Genomic DNA, 15,347 nt, shown 5'->3' on the forward strand with positions numbered 1-15,347 from the left:
TGTCTCTACGAAATTGCTATTTTTTCTTAATATTTAACTATTGACTATAGCCATTCCACATAACAGTACAATTAAGAGCTATCAATTTTGACATTTATTAGACTAAAATAACAACTTCTAAATTAAGTGAACTTAAAACAATCATCACATAAACCCTTTAACTGCCTGTGCACCTCAGCAAGTAGAAAATATACAGAAATTAAATAAAGTTATCAAATACTAAATACTACATTAAATATAGTTGAATCCGTAAAGCTACAAAAAGTTACTGATTTCCTCTTTTTTCTGTTCTTTGATTAATACACATCACAGCATCTGGGTTATTAGGTTATTAAGGGTGCGTGTCTAAAAAGTCTCCCATTTGATGTGGTCATAAAGACGCCTTTTGAATAAATAAACACTTCTTGTCAAGAAAAAAAAAGACAGAAACTGTGAGTGGGGTGGCGAACCCTAGCTAAACCCCTGCATTAACTGCGTTAAATATTTTTTACGCCATTAAACTGGAAAAAAACACTAATTTTAACAGCACTAATGTACATTAATACATGTTATATTGCATCAGTGCATGTTTTTACAAACATGAGTGAATGAATGAATAATGCCTGTCTTGTAATTCCTGAAGCAACTGTCCTTTTTCGGCCAACTTCACATATCCGTCTTACTTTTCAACCCTAGGCTTAAATCTGAAAAGTTAAACCCACTTTTCACAATCCGCAATAGATAAAATTGTCCCATCTGACATTTTTTTCCTGGGAGAATATCTGACTTCTCCTTGAAATACACCATATTATGTAAATAAAATGGATATTGCTCTACATTTTACAATCAATCGTTCATTTTAAGGCACGTAGAGCATCGATGAGACCCCGTACCTGTGAAGTCAGTGTTGACAGGCAAAGTGGAGCTGGGAAATCTGAAGTAGCCACTTCCCGTGAAGCGTCTCCCCCTTATAACTTGACCCTGGGCGTCAGACAAAGACACATCCGTCCGCTCCACGTGGTACAGAGGCGGAGGCCCGTTGAGCTTGGCCGGGACATCCCAGGAAACCTTCATCGCAGTCATATTCAACGGCCTTAACGCAGGGGCCCTCAGACCTGCCGGAGCTACCATAACGGAGAAGAGCAAAGGATGGAGAGATGTGAGAATAAAAAAAAGAGATGTGCATTTATAGTCATCGCTCAGTTTCATGTATGCTGCTGTAATGATCTAATGGGGCTCTCATGTAGGCTGAGAGGAGGTAAATTACCTCGGCCTGACACATCCTCTGTGCATTTAGCCCACTCTGCCTGTCAGGCCGTCCACACCAGCAGCGCTAATAAAAACCCTCCATAGGGAATGGACGTGTTGTCTTCCAAGGCCCATCACGGCACACAAGTCATAAATTACACTCAATCAATAGCACTTGAGTCTATATAATTGAAACTCTGATATCATTTCAAATCCCTCCCGCTGATTTAATAGGATTTGTGTGAAGTCTCGCTGGACATTTATCGTTTTCGCCTTAAAACATAAGGCGGTAAAAATGAAGTGTGACTGACGTGGCTTCACGTGCCCTTAAGTACTACAAAGGAAGTCATTATTCATGAAGAGTCTGCAGGTGCTGGAAACTCATTAAAGAGACAGTTCACCCAAAAATGATAATTCTGTCATCAATTACAGAAGCAGCAATTTGTGAATGAATTGTGAACTTTTCAGCATCTTGATGCAGTTCAGAAAATTGGTTGTGATAGTTATATATATATATGTTAAAGATAGCCATAAAGGTTTGTAATGACATGAGTGTGAGTAAATGATAACATCTTTTTTTTCAGTAAACCTGAACAAAAACATTTAAAACAACACAGCAGCAATTCATCTTTTCTTTTTCAAACCAGCGCATTTATTGTTTTGACATGGCTCACGGGCTCTGCAAAAAGGTTAATATTGTCTTCATCATATTACAGTTTTTCTCAATTGCTTAAACACATTTCTTGAAATTATGCCTCGCTTTTGCGGAACTCTAAACACAAATCCGTAACTTCTAACTCAATTCCCTAAACTTACTATATTCAGGTCAAAATGAAGCTCTCCACTCAAAACCACTCAATCTTGCTGAAAAAACAAACTTTGCTCTCAGACATGACACACAAACCCTCAAAAACACACACACTATAACACAGTTTTACACACTGATGAGATCAATTCAAAACAATACTACGAAAACTGGTAATAAGTGTTGCTTGGGGAAATTTTTTTTTTTTTAAATTAACACGATGAACACAACAAATGTATGCATTTGCAAGTGTTTTAATCCTTAATTTATTGTACTGTAGAACAGCAAACAACAACAAAAATAATTGTTCTGCCCCAGCACCCTGTCTTTGGTCTGGGACAGGCCAAACAACCTCCTCAACATCACAGACTAAATTGGGCATGGACAGGCAGCAGAGGTAAAATCCCCTTGCATGGCACGCATCAACTAAAATATATAAGACTGCTTGTTTTCTTGCCCTTCCTATTTCTCTTCCATGTTGTTGTCGTCATTCTTCACCTTATACTCTTTGTCTTCGAAATTGCATATTACTGTATGCGGGATATTGATTGAAAAAGAGCAGATAGTATTCACAGTTACACTTTTACTAGTGGTCTGACAAAAAAAAAAAAAAAAAAAAAAAAAAAAAATATATATATATATATATATATATATATATATATATATATATATAACAAAATAAAATAACATATAAATACATTACAAAGTCATTGTGCAATAGGACAGAAAAAAGTAAATATGGGCAAAGGCGGAAATATACATTAGAAAGTGCACTGTCAGAATTTGTAACTGTGTTGTGTTGTCCTCTGTCTATATATGCTTTCCAACTGAAGGTTCATGAGATGTTGAGATGTACCTTTGAGCTATTTCAAAGAACTGCTTTATCATTGGTTGATCTGTAGTCTCTGGTGAAAGTCAGTATTCACTTTAACAATTTATGGCAAATATACAAAAAGTCTAATAGAAATGTGTAGAATATGCTTGACCGTTTATGACAACTAGATAAAAAGTTTAGCATTTCCTGCAAAGACATATACGATGAGCTAATGACTTGATGTTTTGAGGGGTAAGACTATAGCAACATGACAATAGGGACTGAAAATGTAGGAAAAAGCAGACAAATCCATTGCATAATCAGTTACATGAACGTACCAAAGCAAACACAACTTGTTAAAAAAAAAATTAGAAACATTTTATGATGTGCACAAGTGATTACATGATGTGGAGGTTGAACAAGTAGTTTTGAGAATTTCATTTCTGATCTGAGAAAAGCACCAAACTGTAAACTGACTTTGGCCCTTTTATCTAAATCGGAGCTTCTGATTGGTGTGTGATAAATTTTGACTCCTAGTGTTTCCACTTGGGTAATTGTGTACTAATTGAGCTCAAACTTTGCAGACTTGAGTGAACAATATTGAATGCTAGTGCTTTCTAAATGACCACATGATGTAAGCACTGAGAAATGTAGGGATTTGTGTGTAGAGTTTTGCAGTAACAGTTCACCAAATCTGACTCATGTGTTAAAGCAGGGGAGTAGTGTTTATAGTTTAGGAAAATGGGTGTGCTTTTTGAAAAATGGCATTATGGTTTTGAAATTTTAGTTCAAAAGACTACTTATAGTGTTTTAGCAATCGAGAAAAACTGTAATGACCAAGTCAAAGACAGACATGTCTAGCACAAATTACAGCCTGGCCTGAGTGTTTGCTGTATTTATATAGCCTGACGTTTTCCGTGGAACTATAATACTTATTTCTGTAACAGGAAAAGTATTGATTTATGCATAATTGTCTAACCCTCTCGGGTGGGGGGGAATATATGCACACCGTATTTCGAGTCAATGCGATGTGTACAGGCGGGGTACACTTGTTCTGCTGTCTTTATGGATGTAATATACATAAAACATTACCATCAACTCCTGATTAGCTGTTCACATTTCAACAAGATCAATAACGACAGTGTGCTTCCTTTTTAAAATGCTACAGGCCTATGTCCTCATCGGAGAGGGCATGTGCGCTCAAAAAAGAATTATGGTACCTTTTACACAGAAAAGTGAGAAGCTTTTTGGAGGGATTATGAATATTTGCTGAACATTTTTGAGCAGCATAATCTAAAATAAAAAACACACGCACAGTGTATATAACAGTGATTTTATAATTGTAATAATATTCAACAATATTCATGTTTTTACTGTTTTTGATCAAATAGTTTTAACACTTTTAAATGGTAGTGTACATAAGAAAATTGTCTTAAAATGAATCTTGCATCTGACAGGGCGATATATTGTGGATTTTATGCATTTGAACCAATCACGGCAGCTTTCCAACCAACAATTAAATGGATTGTGCACAATGATTTTGAATAGTTACTCTCTTGCTATGCATGCAGAAATTTCTTTGATTTGTGTCACATTCTGCCTTGTTGATTAATGTAATTTTTATTGATTATATGGAAGCAAAACCTTGACCGCAAGCTGGAGTAAAATATCAAATATTGTGTTTGCTGAGATCTTTCCGGTCTGTTCAATGAAAAGTGACATTGCAGTGCATATTAGTAAAGATAAATCAAAAACAATTAAATATTGCCTTAAAGAATGTGACTTAAAAGACAAATCTGACTCATAAAGTTCAAATTATTGGAAACAAACTGTTTATTTCCACCACTGTGTTCTATAGCTATGAGAACCATTAATCTACAGTTTAACCATTCTGCTATGAAGCTATGAATAACTTAAGTGTCTCTGTTCATTTCAGTGGTGTGCTATTTAAAGCAATTTGATGTCATTCCACTCGGAGAAAGCAGATGCTGACTTCTCGGTTTGAACAGATGGTAATTCTGTCTAATAGTGCATTGATGTAATAGTGATGTGCATTGTGTATACAGACAGTCATAAAACGGAGGTAAGGCTCAAATAAATTGCAATCATCAACATTAAATCCTGGCAGAGAAGTGGGAGAAAACAAGGCTTGAGGGAGACATAGTCTTGAGTGGTCCAGACAACAGGTTGTGTTGGGTTAGTCAGCGTGCTGTTTGTTCAGACATACAGGAGGTGTGTTAGGACGTTAAGAGCAGCTTGTGTGGGAGCAGAATATTAATGAATTGGAGGCAAATTCAGCTTAAGTGGTCATAAAATGTGCTTTCATATGAAAAATGAATAAAAAACATGCAATGAAAGCGGAAGCACAAACCCACTCAAAGATCAAAGAAACAAGAATCGAAGCAAATATTTGTTTATGTCCTTAAGTATAACTATGCTGACGAAAAAACCTTCAGTAATATCCCTATAAACAGGAGAAGAGCGTTAAAAGTCTCCCGCCATATGGAAGAGCCGATGACATCGGCAGCTCCATCGGCTGCAGCATATTGAGCTGACCATATGTTACAGCGGCGCTGCGAGCCTGACTGATTCATGCCCATCACATTCCACTGTATCAATTAAAGGCCCTTGAAGGCTGCATGATTTGTGCCTCTGTTATTAAACCCTGCTAATTCATCCTACTTACATATTCCTTATAAATCTCCGGGAGTGTGCGGTGATTCATGGCAATCGGGGAGAGCGCTACGGCACATTTTTCTCCTTGTAATTAACAGTAAATTGTTTTTACTGCCGCACAATGAATTTCTCGGCTTGGGCCGCAAATGAAGTAGTAAGAAGCGAAGTGGAGAATCCTGACTGAGGGGTTGGTTTAACTCATTAAGCCGTCACGTGAGCCGATGTGTAAATGGCAAAATAAAGGCAATGGGAAAAAACTGAAGAGGGAAATGAGGCTGGTCATTGTCAGGAAGTATATCGCCTTCCTGTACAATTAAGAAAAGGACGAATCTGGAAATGCTAAGCTGAGATATACGGGGTAAGATGGGCCGGTTTCATGTGTTCTAGTAGTAATTAGTAATTATTAGTAGTTGCTGAACAAATGCAAAATCTGGAACAACCAAACAAAACAAAATCAAGCCAAACTGAGTCAAACCAAACCCAAACAAGCCAAGCCAAGCAAAACAAAAAAACAAAACAAACAAACAAACAACAACAACAAAAAAACAAGCCAAGCCAAGCCAAATCAAACAAAACAACACAAAACAAACAAAAAACCATTTAAAACCAAACAAAAAACAAACCAAACAACAAGCTAAATGAAACCAAACCAAACAAAAATAAAAAGCCAAACCAAACCAAACAAACAACAAACCCAAGAAAACAAAACAAAACCAAACAAAAAAAACCAAACCATTTAAGCCAAACACACACAAAAAAAACACAAAACCAAAGCAAGCCAAAAAAAAAAAAAAAAAAACAAACAAACAAAAAAACAAACCAAACAACAAGCTAAATTAAACCAAACCAAAAAAAACAAGCCAAATCAAACTAAACAAACAAAAAAAAAACAAAGAAAACAAAACAACAACAAAAAAAACAACCAATTCAAACCAAAACAAAAACCCCAAACCAAACAAAGCAAAACAAAACAAAAAACTTAACCAAACAAAAAACCAAACCAAGCTAAACAAAACTAAATAAAACCAAGCCAAACAAAACTAAATAAAACACACACACACAAAACCAAACCAAACAAATGAAAAACCAAAAACCAAAACAAGCCAAGCCAAACTAAGCAAACTAAAACTAAACAAAACAAAAAAATAAATAAACCAAAAACAAAACACATAAATAAACCCAAACAAAAAACAAACTAAACAAAGCAAAACAGAACAAAAAACCTAACCAAACCAAACAAATAAACAAATCAAATCTAAACTAAAAAACAACCAAAGCAAAACGAAATAAAACAAAAAAAACCTAACAAACCAAAAGAAACAAATAAACAAAACCAAACAAAAAGCCTAACAAACAAAACAATAAAAAAACAACAACAACAACAACAAAAAAGGCAAAAACAAAACAGAAATATACTTTATATATGAGTTTAAAAAATTTATAGTCAATATGTAAAAGGTGGCAGCAAGAGTTAGCAAGAAAAAGAATGAGAGAGAGAGAGAGAGAGACATACAGAGAGAAAGCAGAAAAGCCTGATAAAAAATAAAATGGTGTTCTTGATGACACACTTTCAGAAATTGCACAAGGAACAAACCTTCTTTCCTCCGACTGTTCAAAATTCATCAATTTTAAAGTATGAAAATAATAGAGATAACCTGAGAGTGAATCTAAAATAGCTTTAGTTTGTATTCCTTTGAGATAAAAGACTTCCTCTCTCAATTGAGAGCAGGGCAGACCATATGTGCTCCAGTTCACCGATGGGTTTACGTACACAATTAAAGGTGGTCTGGCCCAGCCTTCACTAAGGGAGACCTATTCAACAAACTGACTATGAGCAATGACAGACACTTTCCATTAAAGGCACTTCATTAATATTAACATAAGAATTAACACCTATTCAGGTTTTTCTCCTTTCGACGACAACATATACCGAAGCTCTCACACGTAATTGGATGTTGAGTGCTCACACACACATACTCTGTGTGTAATCCATTATAAACTCAGAATTTCTAAAAGTAGAAAAGTTTGGATTGGTTCGTGTATCAAGAATGATACAGCATTGCAGAAAGAGAATTTTACACCAATCAGTGAACATGACATAAATAAGGACGAAGCAAATCCGTAGCACAGATTCAAAACGGAGACCTGTGATAAAAACTTGTACGGTACACTGGATGTACGTCCTTGGGATGGTACTTACCAGAAGGCAGAGTACGGCCTGACGCAGGTGGACTGCTCACACAGCCCTGTCTGTTGCACACGGTCACAGTAAAGGTGTACTCCTCATAGGCCTTTAGTCCTCCTGCTGTGTAACTCCGCTCCTGTGCTGATCCACTGTACAACACCTAAAAGATGAAAACATACATCACTGACTACAGTTTAAAATATATAACAACAGATATAGATAAATACAGCACGAACACAGCCAAGGTCTTTTTGTGAGCATGGTGCTCACATGGACATGCAAGTTTGAATGAAGTTCACATAATTTGTCTTTCTCTCTTTTCCTGTCTTTTCTCAATCGAACATAAAAAGGAGTAGCTAGTTTAAAACTGTTACTCATAATAACTAAGTCAACTATAATTAAGCAACCCTTTATAAAAAGTAGTTTAGTTAAAAAAATGAAAAAGTATCTGCAGTTGGCAGAAATTCACCATAAAAACTCATAAACATGAACTAAATGACCAAAATGTGATATACAAACACCCTAACATACATTACTGATAACAAAATTATTTATATAAAATGTAATCATACATCATGCAAGGAGTTCTGGTAATGTCCTCTTACTGCTTTATACCATAAATTATATTATAATTTAGAGTTGCACTTCCAAATTTGACAGTATTTCACAGTAGAATTACATAAAATGCGATGTTATATCAATTTTATGAATTACAAATTTAGTTTAACCATCTAATCAAAATAAAAAAGGAATTTTTGGCATACTATTGAGTGGTGATGTACATGAATTGGCAAATATCCTGTTTGAATAATTTAACTGGAATTTAATGAACAACAACCAGGGGTGCACATACGTTTTTAACTGTGGTTTTCATAAGAATACATATACGGGGTAAGACGGGCCAATTTAATGTGTTCTACAAATACGTAGTGCAACACAGGGGTTTTTAACTGCCTAACACAGAAGTTGGCCTAATGTTTAATATATGTTTTATGCTGGAGGATCACACATCTGCTATTTCTGCATTTACAAAATTGTCATTTGTCGTATTCAATTCATCACAATTACTGAACAAATGCAAAATCTGGATCAATCAAACAAAACCAAACAAAAAACCAAGCCAAACCAAGTCAAACCAAACCAAAACAAGCCATGCCAAGCCAAAACCAAGCAAGCAAAAAACAAAACAAACAAAAAAACAAGCCAAGCCAAATCAAAAATCAACAGAAAAACAAACTATGTAAGCCAAATTAAAACTAAATAAAAAAACTAACAAAAAAAAATAAAAACAAACCAAACCAACCCACACAAAACAAGAAAGCAAACCAAACCAAACCCAAAAAAACAAATGAAAAATCAAACCAATCCAAACAAAACAAAATATAACAAAAAAAACAAGCCAAGCCAAATAAAAAAAACAAAATAAAACAAAATAAAACAAACAAACAAAAAAACAAAGCAAAAACAAAACAAAACACAACAAAAAAACAAACAATTTAAGCCAAATAACCAAACTAAATAAAAAAACAAACAAACAAAAAAACAAAACCAAGCCAAGCCAAACAAAACAAGAAAGCAAAGCAAACCAAACCAAACCAAAAAAACAAACGAAAAACCAAACCAATCCAGACAAACCAAACCAAACCAAAACAAAACAAAACAAAAAACAAAACAAAACAAAACAAAACAAAACAAAACAAAACAAAACAAAAAACAAAACATTGAAACATGTTATTTAAAAGTAGTCATTTAATTAAAAAAAGTTATTTTATACTACACTTAAAAATAAAATGCTAATATTTACCTTTTTTTATATATACAAATTTTCAGCATTTTCAAAATTAAAATCAGGAAGCTTTTTTTTTGGTGGGTTGCCAGCAACTTTCAAGTTTTGTGTTGCTGACTGAAGTGTGTTAGTGAATGAAATGGGTCCTATCACATTTTTGCATTGTGCTTTCAAAACGGCAGTGCATAGCCTAGATTTATTTTGACTTTTGGTTTGAATTCGAAATCTTACAGTATTACAGTTAGTCAGTCTAAAACGGTGATTGTGCATTAACAGCTGTCAACCATGTCGGTACGCAAACGAGCGGTCTGAACTTACAGTGAGCATTTTTGATATTGGTCAGGCATACGCACATGCGCACCATTGATGTGCACCCCTGACTATAACATTTTAAACAAGTATTTTGCTAAACAATAACAGGATAACAATCTAGCATGTTTGATTATTTCCTCAGATTTCTCAGTTGTACAATAAGGCAAAATAATACAATGTGAAAAAACAGTGATGTAGCATTTAGAAAAGCTGTTTTGAAAACAGTGGAGCAAGACACATGCAACACTTCAGCAACTGATCATGCCAATGGGAATTCTTACAACTGCTCATAAGAGCATACACATGTAGACACACACCGCAAAGATCACACCTTCCGAGCTTTCGATACCTGCCTGACCTGACATATTTATTAAAAACGTTCATATCTGCAGGTTACTGATTGAAAACATCATCAATGCTAACATACACTTATCAAACTAATTAAAATCTAAGATAATGAAATCCAATTAAAAAGAGGATTGTTCAGGAAAAGTAATCTCAAAAAACATCCTTGAAACGAAGACAGGAAAGGTGATTCTGATATGGAAAACACCGCTTTAAATACAGACTAACATGCAGGAGACAGAGCTGCTTTAACCTTTAAAGGTTTGCTACCCGAACGAAGAAAAAGAAACACAAAGATTCACATGAGTAATAGAGGAGACCTTTTTGGACAGTTCAGCCCACGCCACATGCATACTGGGACACAAGGCACAAGCTATGGAAATATAAAACTGGACAGAAATAAAGGTTACTGGGGACAAAAAAGCTTTCTGTATCAATATAGCAACACATATCACAACAACACAACAACAATGAAAGAAGGATAAAACTGCAACAATAGGAAACGTCCTGTTTGATGCATGAAGCAAAGTATGAGAAGCTTCAAAGCTGTGTGCCAACACATCAGATTATTCTGGCAGTGGCCCTTTTCTATCAAGAAAAAAAGTTGAATGTGCTGAAATGGATACCTGTGTTACTATAGGTGGAGTGTATGGGTTGGACATTTGTTCTTCCTGAAGGTTGACTCTGTACTCAGTCACTTCGCCCCTGACGTCTTTGTCCTGTGGCGTCTCCCAGCTCACTCTGAGTGAGGACGAGGACACCGGGGACACGTGAGGAGAGGGCATGTACTCTGGCACTGTGGAGCAGCACAAACAATTCATCAAAACAATAAAACCGTTTCCTAATCAGCATTTTTGTCGTTATCTAGCAAATAAATGTACTTGAGATGAAAATGTACACAATTTATTTACTGTTTTAAGCATAAACCTAACTTTTTACCTTTATCAAAAAATAAATACAATGTACTTACTGCTGTCATATTGTATTGCAAAACAAAAACCTTTGCTTCTATTAAGGTGGGATATGGGTAAGGTTAGGGACAGGTTTGGTGATATGGGTAGGTTTAAGGGTGGGTTAAGATGTAAGGGAATTGCAGAAAATGTAATTACAGAAATTAATTACAGATGTAATTACATATAGGTATTTTTAAAAATACAAGTACAATGTAAAAACATGTTTGTACACAATGCGTGCATTGTACAAAATGATTAATATAATATAAGTACATAGTACTTAATATAAAGTGGGACCGAAAATAATAGTTGAAGTTATAAAAATTACCCTCTTCAAACGTTTACATTCCCCATTAAGAGCTGGGGGGTGAAAACTTTTTGAATTTAAAGATCAGGGTAAATTTAACTTATTTTGTCTTCTGGGAAACATCTAATCTTTTATAGCCTCTGAAGGGCAGTACTAAATGAAAAAAAAACATATAATATTTATTTATATTATATCTCCATTCTATTCAAAAGTTTTCACCCCCGGGCTCTTAATGCATATTTTTTCCTTCTGGAGCATCAGTGGGCGTTTCAACCTTCTGTAATAGTTGCGTATGAGTCCCACAGTTGTCCTCAATCTGAAAAGGTGGATCTAAAAATCATACAGTCATTGCTGGAAAGGGTTCAAATACACAAAAAGCTGGAAAAACAAAAAATTTGTGGGATGCAAAGGATTTTTCCGGAGAACAGCTGGCAGGTTAACTGTTCAGGACAAATAGGGACTCATGAACAACTATCACTAAACAAAAAACAACAACAACAAAAAACGTATTACGAATCAACAGGATGCAAACTTTTGAACAGGGTAATTTTTTATAAATTCCACTATTATTTTCTCTTGTGGACTATATGTAAACATTTTATGTGAAATATCTTGTTCAGGTCAGTACTAAATAAGCAATAACATGATTTTTGTATGATCCCTCTTATTTTGGTAAAATAATAAAATAATTTTGCAGATTCTGAAAGGAGATCTTTTTGAGAACTTTTGACCTCAACTGTATAAAGTCTATATACAGTCAAAAATAATTAAAAATATTAAACAAACACACAAATAAATACTGGAAAAATGCTCTACACTGTTTAAACCTGACTTATTTAAAACAGCTGTTGGGTTTTCCACTTAACACAACCTTTGACAAGGAAATTCGCAAACTCAAGTGCAACTCGTCAAACAAAAACACGGTAAGAAATAAAAAAAGTAAAGTACACCTCCTTCTAAGTGTCAAAATATAGAGAGGAAGTTGACAGAAACACTAAATGAAACTTCAGCTGTCTTCTTTTTAAATAAAGTAGAAAGCCAGGATGGGCTCCTTCCTGTGAAGCACTTGCGGTGAAAATTTATCCCACATAAACAATCCCTCACATGTTTATGCTAATTCCCAGTTTCCGTTTTTCAGGAACTGTCATTCTATGCTGTAACACTAGCCACCGATTCTTTCTCTGCTTAATAAGCATCTCCTCAAAATCAATTCTCCAGGGCTCCCATCTAAATAAAGACCGAAGATACAGGATTTTCTCTGCGGGACGGAGCGGCGTTTGTGGCCTATGAAATGCAATACTTGTTTATTTCAAACTGTTTTGAGTGTTGTTCAAGATAATTCGTTTCATAATCTCTTCGGATATAAAACAAAATGAAACGAGCCATCCCCAACCAAAATTTAATACACAGTTTCATATCATTTTATAGCTATAATAACCATAATTTAGTAAAAAACAAGTTTAAATGGTGTGTTCGACTGACCTCCTTCTGCGGTTCGCCCTGTGGCCCACTCTGACAGAGTACTGCCAGCCATGTTAACCGTGAGCACTCTGAAGCGGTATGTGGAAAAGGGTTCTAGATTGGACACAACAGCACTGCTCTCAGGTGGGGTTAGAGCGTTCTCATTGGCCGAACTCATCGAGGGCCGTGGGTTCAGCCAGCCGCTACTGAGGAAAACCCTTTGCTCTGGACCGTAACTGTTGGCGTTTTTCTGCGACTCATTTAGCTGCTGCATAAAAAGCTCATACCTGATAATTATACCTGGAGAGAGAAAGAAAGAGATGCATGAAACATACATACGCCAATACCTTCTTCCACAATTCCTTATTACGCCTCAGACAGAAGCAGATGATATTGAGATGTAAGACTGGCCATTGACAATACACAATTACAGCTGCTGCATGAAATTATGTAGAAAAGAGAGGCAGACAGAGAGAATCAGATAGACACAATTAAACGGAGAGGAAATTCATTGAGAGAATCCTCTAAGGGCACTTTATAATGGTCCATGTTAATGAGCTAATTTGGCAAAAAGCATGATAACTGGCATTAAAAGTCATTGATATACAGAGGGCTATTTTGCGACGCTTTCAATGGCGCGAGGCACAATACATAATTGTATGCAGCAATCAACTGTTTTAAATGTGAAATGTTTCTTTGCGGCGCGCAGTCCCATCAGTTTATATTGCGAAATGAAGCATGGGCTGAGCCTTAATCAAGCCTCTTGGTTGTAGATTAAAGTTCGTAAGGAATTAATTTTCATCCCGGCTGAGATCAAATGGCATCTCTATAATAGTATTTCTCATTATTGTAATGATGTAGCTGGAGACGGCTAAAAAGGAAGCTGAGTGGAAGAGCATTTCAGCTCTGCTGTATGCATATAAGAATCACTGTTAAATAAAATCACGTCTAACAAAATCACTACTCCCTCTAAATAAAACAGGAAAGTGAAATTCGGGGACTGATCTGAATATTTAAATGAAGAAGACAACGTTACTTCCAACAAGTCTAACATCTAGTACTGTATCAGTGCGGGGTTAGAAAGTCAAACGCTGATTATTTTAATTTATTTAATTTCTTTCAGCATATTAGGTTTGGTGGAAGACAAAAATTTATATAAAATGGTACAAAATACTACAAAAATATGTAAAAATAAGGGACAGTGATCGTTTTAACAACAAGAACATGTACCCTATGAATATTTGAAACGGTTTGTATATTCCAGTCGTTCTCAAGCAGTATGTTGGGGCCCACTGGAGGGCCTCATCAAACAAGGAAGCCACAGGATGACTTAAAATAATTGTATTAAAACACACACACACACACACACACACACAAACACAAATGTAGGGCTGCCCCCTAAAAGTCGACTAATTGTTAGTCAATGATAAGAGGCTTGGTCGACCAAAAATTTATTAGTCGCATAGTTGCAGGAAAAAAAAAATCCACAGGATGTGACGAACAGATTAACGGCTGGTCTATGTAGTAATATAGTACATCGGCAGAACATCCAAACGCTGACCTATCATTGACCTTATCAACCTTAAATATGGCTTATTATCTAAAATGTGTTAGTAGTAGCAACGTTACATTGCCGCTCAATCTGTAATCTTTCGAATCTGTAAAGACTCTACGTTTGTGTGCATTCAGAAAAACAAAGAACGTTGCGCTTTTGTAAAATAATGAAAGAAAACAGGATGCGTGTTCTGCCGAAAACTCTGTGTATAGTTGCCTTACAGACATGAAAAATATATTGCATATTACTTATCAATAATTAAGTTTTGATATATTTAAGGTAGGAAATTTACAAAATATCTTCATAGAACATGATCTTTACTTAATATCCTAATAATTTTTGGCATAAAAGAAAAATCGATAATTTTGACCCAAACAATGTGTTGTTGGCTATTGCTACAAATATACCATATATAAGTGTTACTTATGACTGGTTTTGTGGTCCAGGGTCACATGAGGTGTGAATGGAATATTTATCTCTTTTATCCCCCCCTTCAAAAACTATTGTTTTATTAAAGTACTTTTGGAACCAATAAAAATTGTGGTTAAAATACCTAAATATTTCAAACATTATTATAGTTTATGTAAGGGACCTTCAAATATTATGTGTTGGACAATAGGTGCCTTCATGTCAAAAAAAGTTGAGAGCCACTGGCATTAGTCTCAGCCTCAGATATCATGCTCACAGATTGTTGGCTGAACGTCTGATTCATATGGCACATAAAATTTGAAACGCTTTAGCAGTTTCAAAGTTGTCATCTGACTGGTTGAAGTGTACAGAATGTCCATGTGTGGGTGTCGCATTCTTTAACAATCCACCTGGAAACAAAAATGCTGCGTCGCCAAACCCCCTCATGGAAGAACAAAGCCGTCATGTTTAAAACTGACAATGAGGGCTTATCAGAATCAACTTAAAGCTAGA

At 35.4% G+C, this 15,347-nt stretch overlaps 1 protein-coding gene across 1 annotated transcript in view; it reads right to left on the reverse strand.

Moving 5' to 3' along the window:
- Positions 1 to 15,347, reverse strand: part of ush2a (Usher syndrome 2A (autosomal recessive, mild)) — a 269,523-nt gene that overhangs the window by 190,265 nt on the left and 63,911 nt on the right. Inside the window, exons 18-21 of the mRNA XM_051132845.1 lie at positions 12,893 to 13,171; positions 10,777 to 10,946; positions 7,723 to 7,867; positions 873 to 1,103 (exon numbers count right to left, since the gene is read on the reverse strand). Of these exons, the coding sequence (XP_050988802.1) occupies positions 873 to 1,103; positions 7,723 to 7,867; positions 10,777 to 10,946; positions 12,893 to 13,171 (825 nt within the window). The remainder of the gene's footprint in view (positions 1 to 872; positions 1,104 to 7,722; positions 7,868 to 10,776; positions 10,947 to 12,892; positions 13,172 to 15,347) is intronic.

This window comes from Labeo rohita, chromosome 17 (genome assembly GCF_022985175.1).
Source record: "Labeo rohita strain BAU-BD-2019 chromosome 17, IGBB_LRoh.1.0, whole genome shotgun sequence".
Taxonomy (NCBI): Eukaryota; Metazoa; Chordata; class Actinopteri; order Cypriniformes; family Cyprinidae; genus Labeo; species Labeo rohita.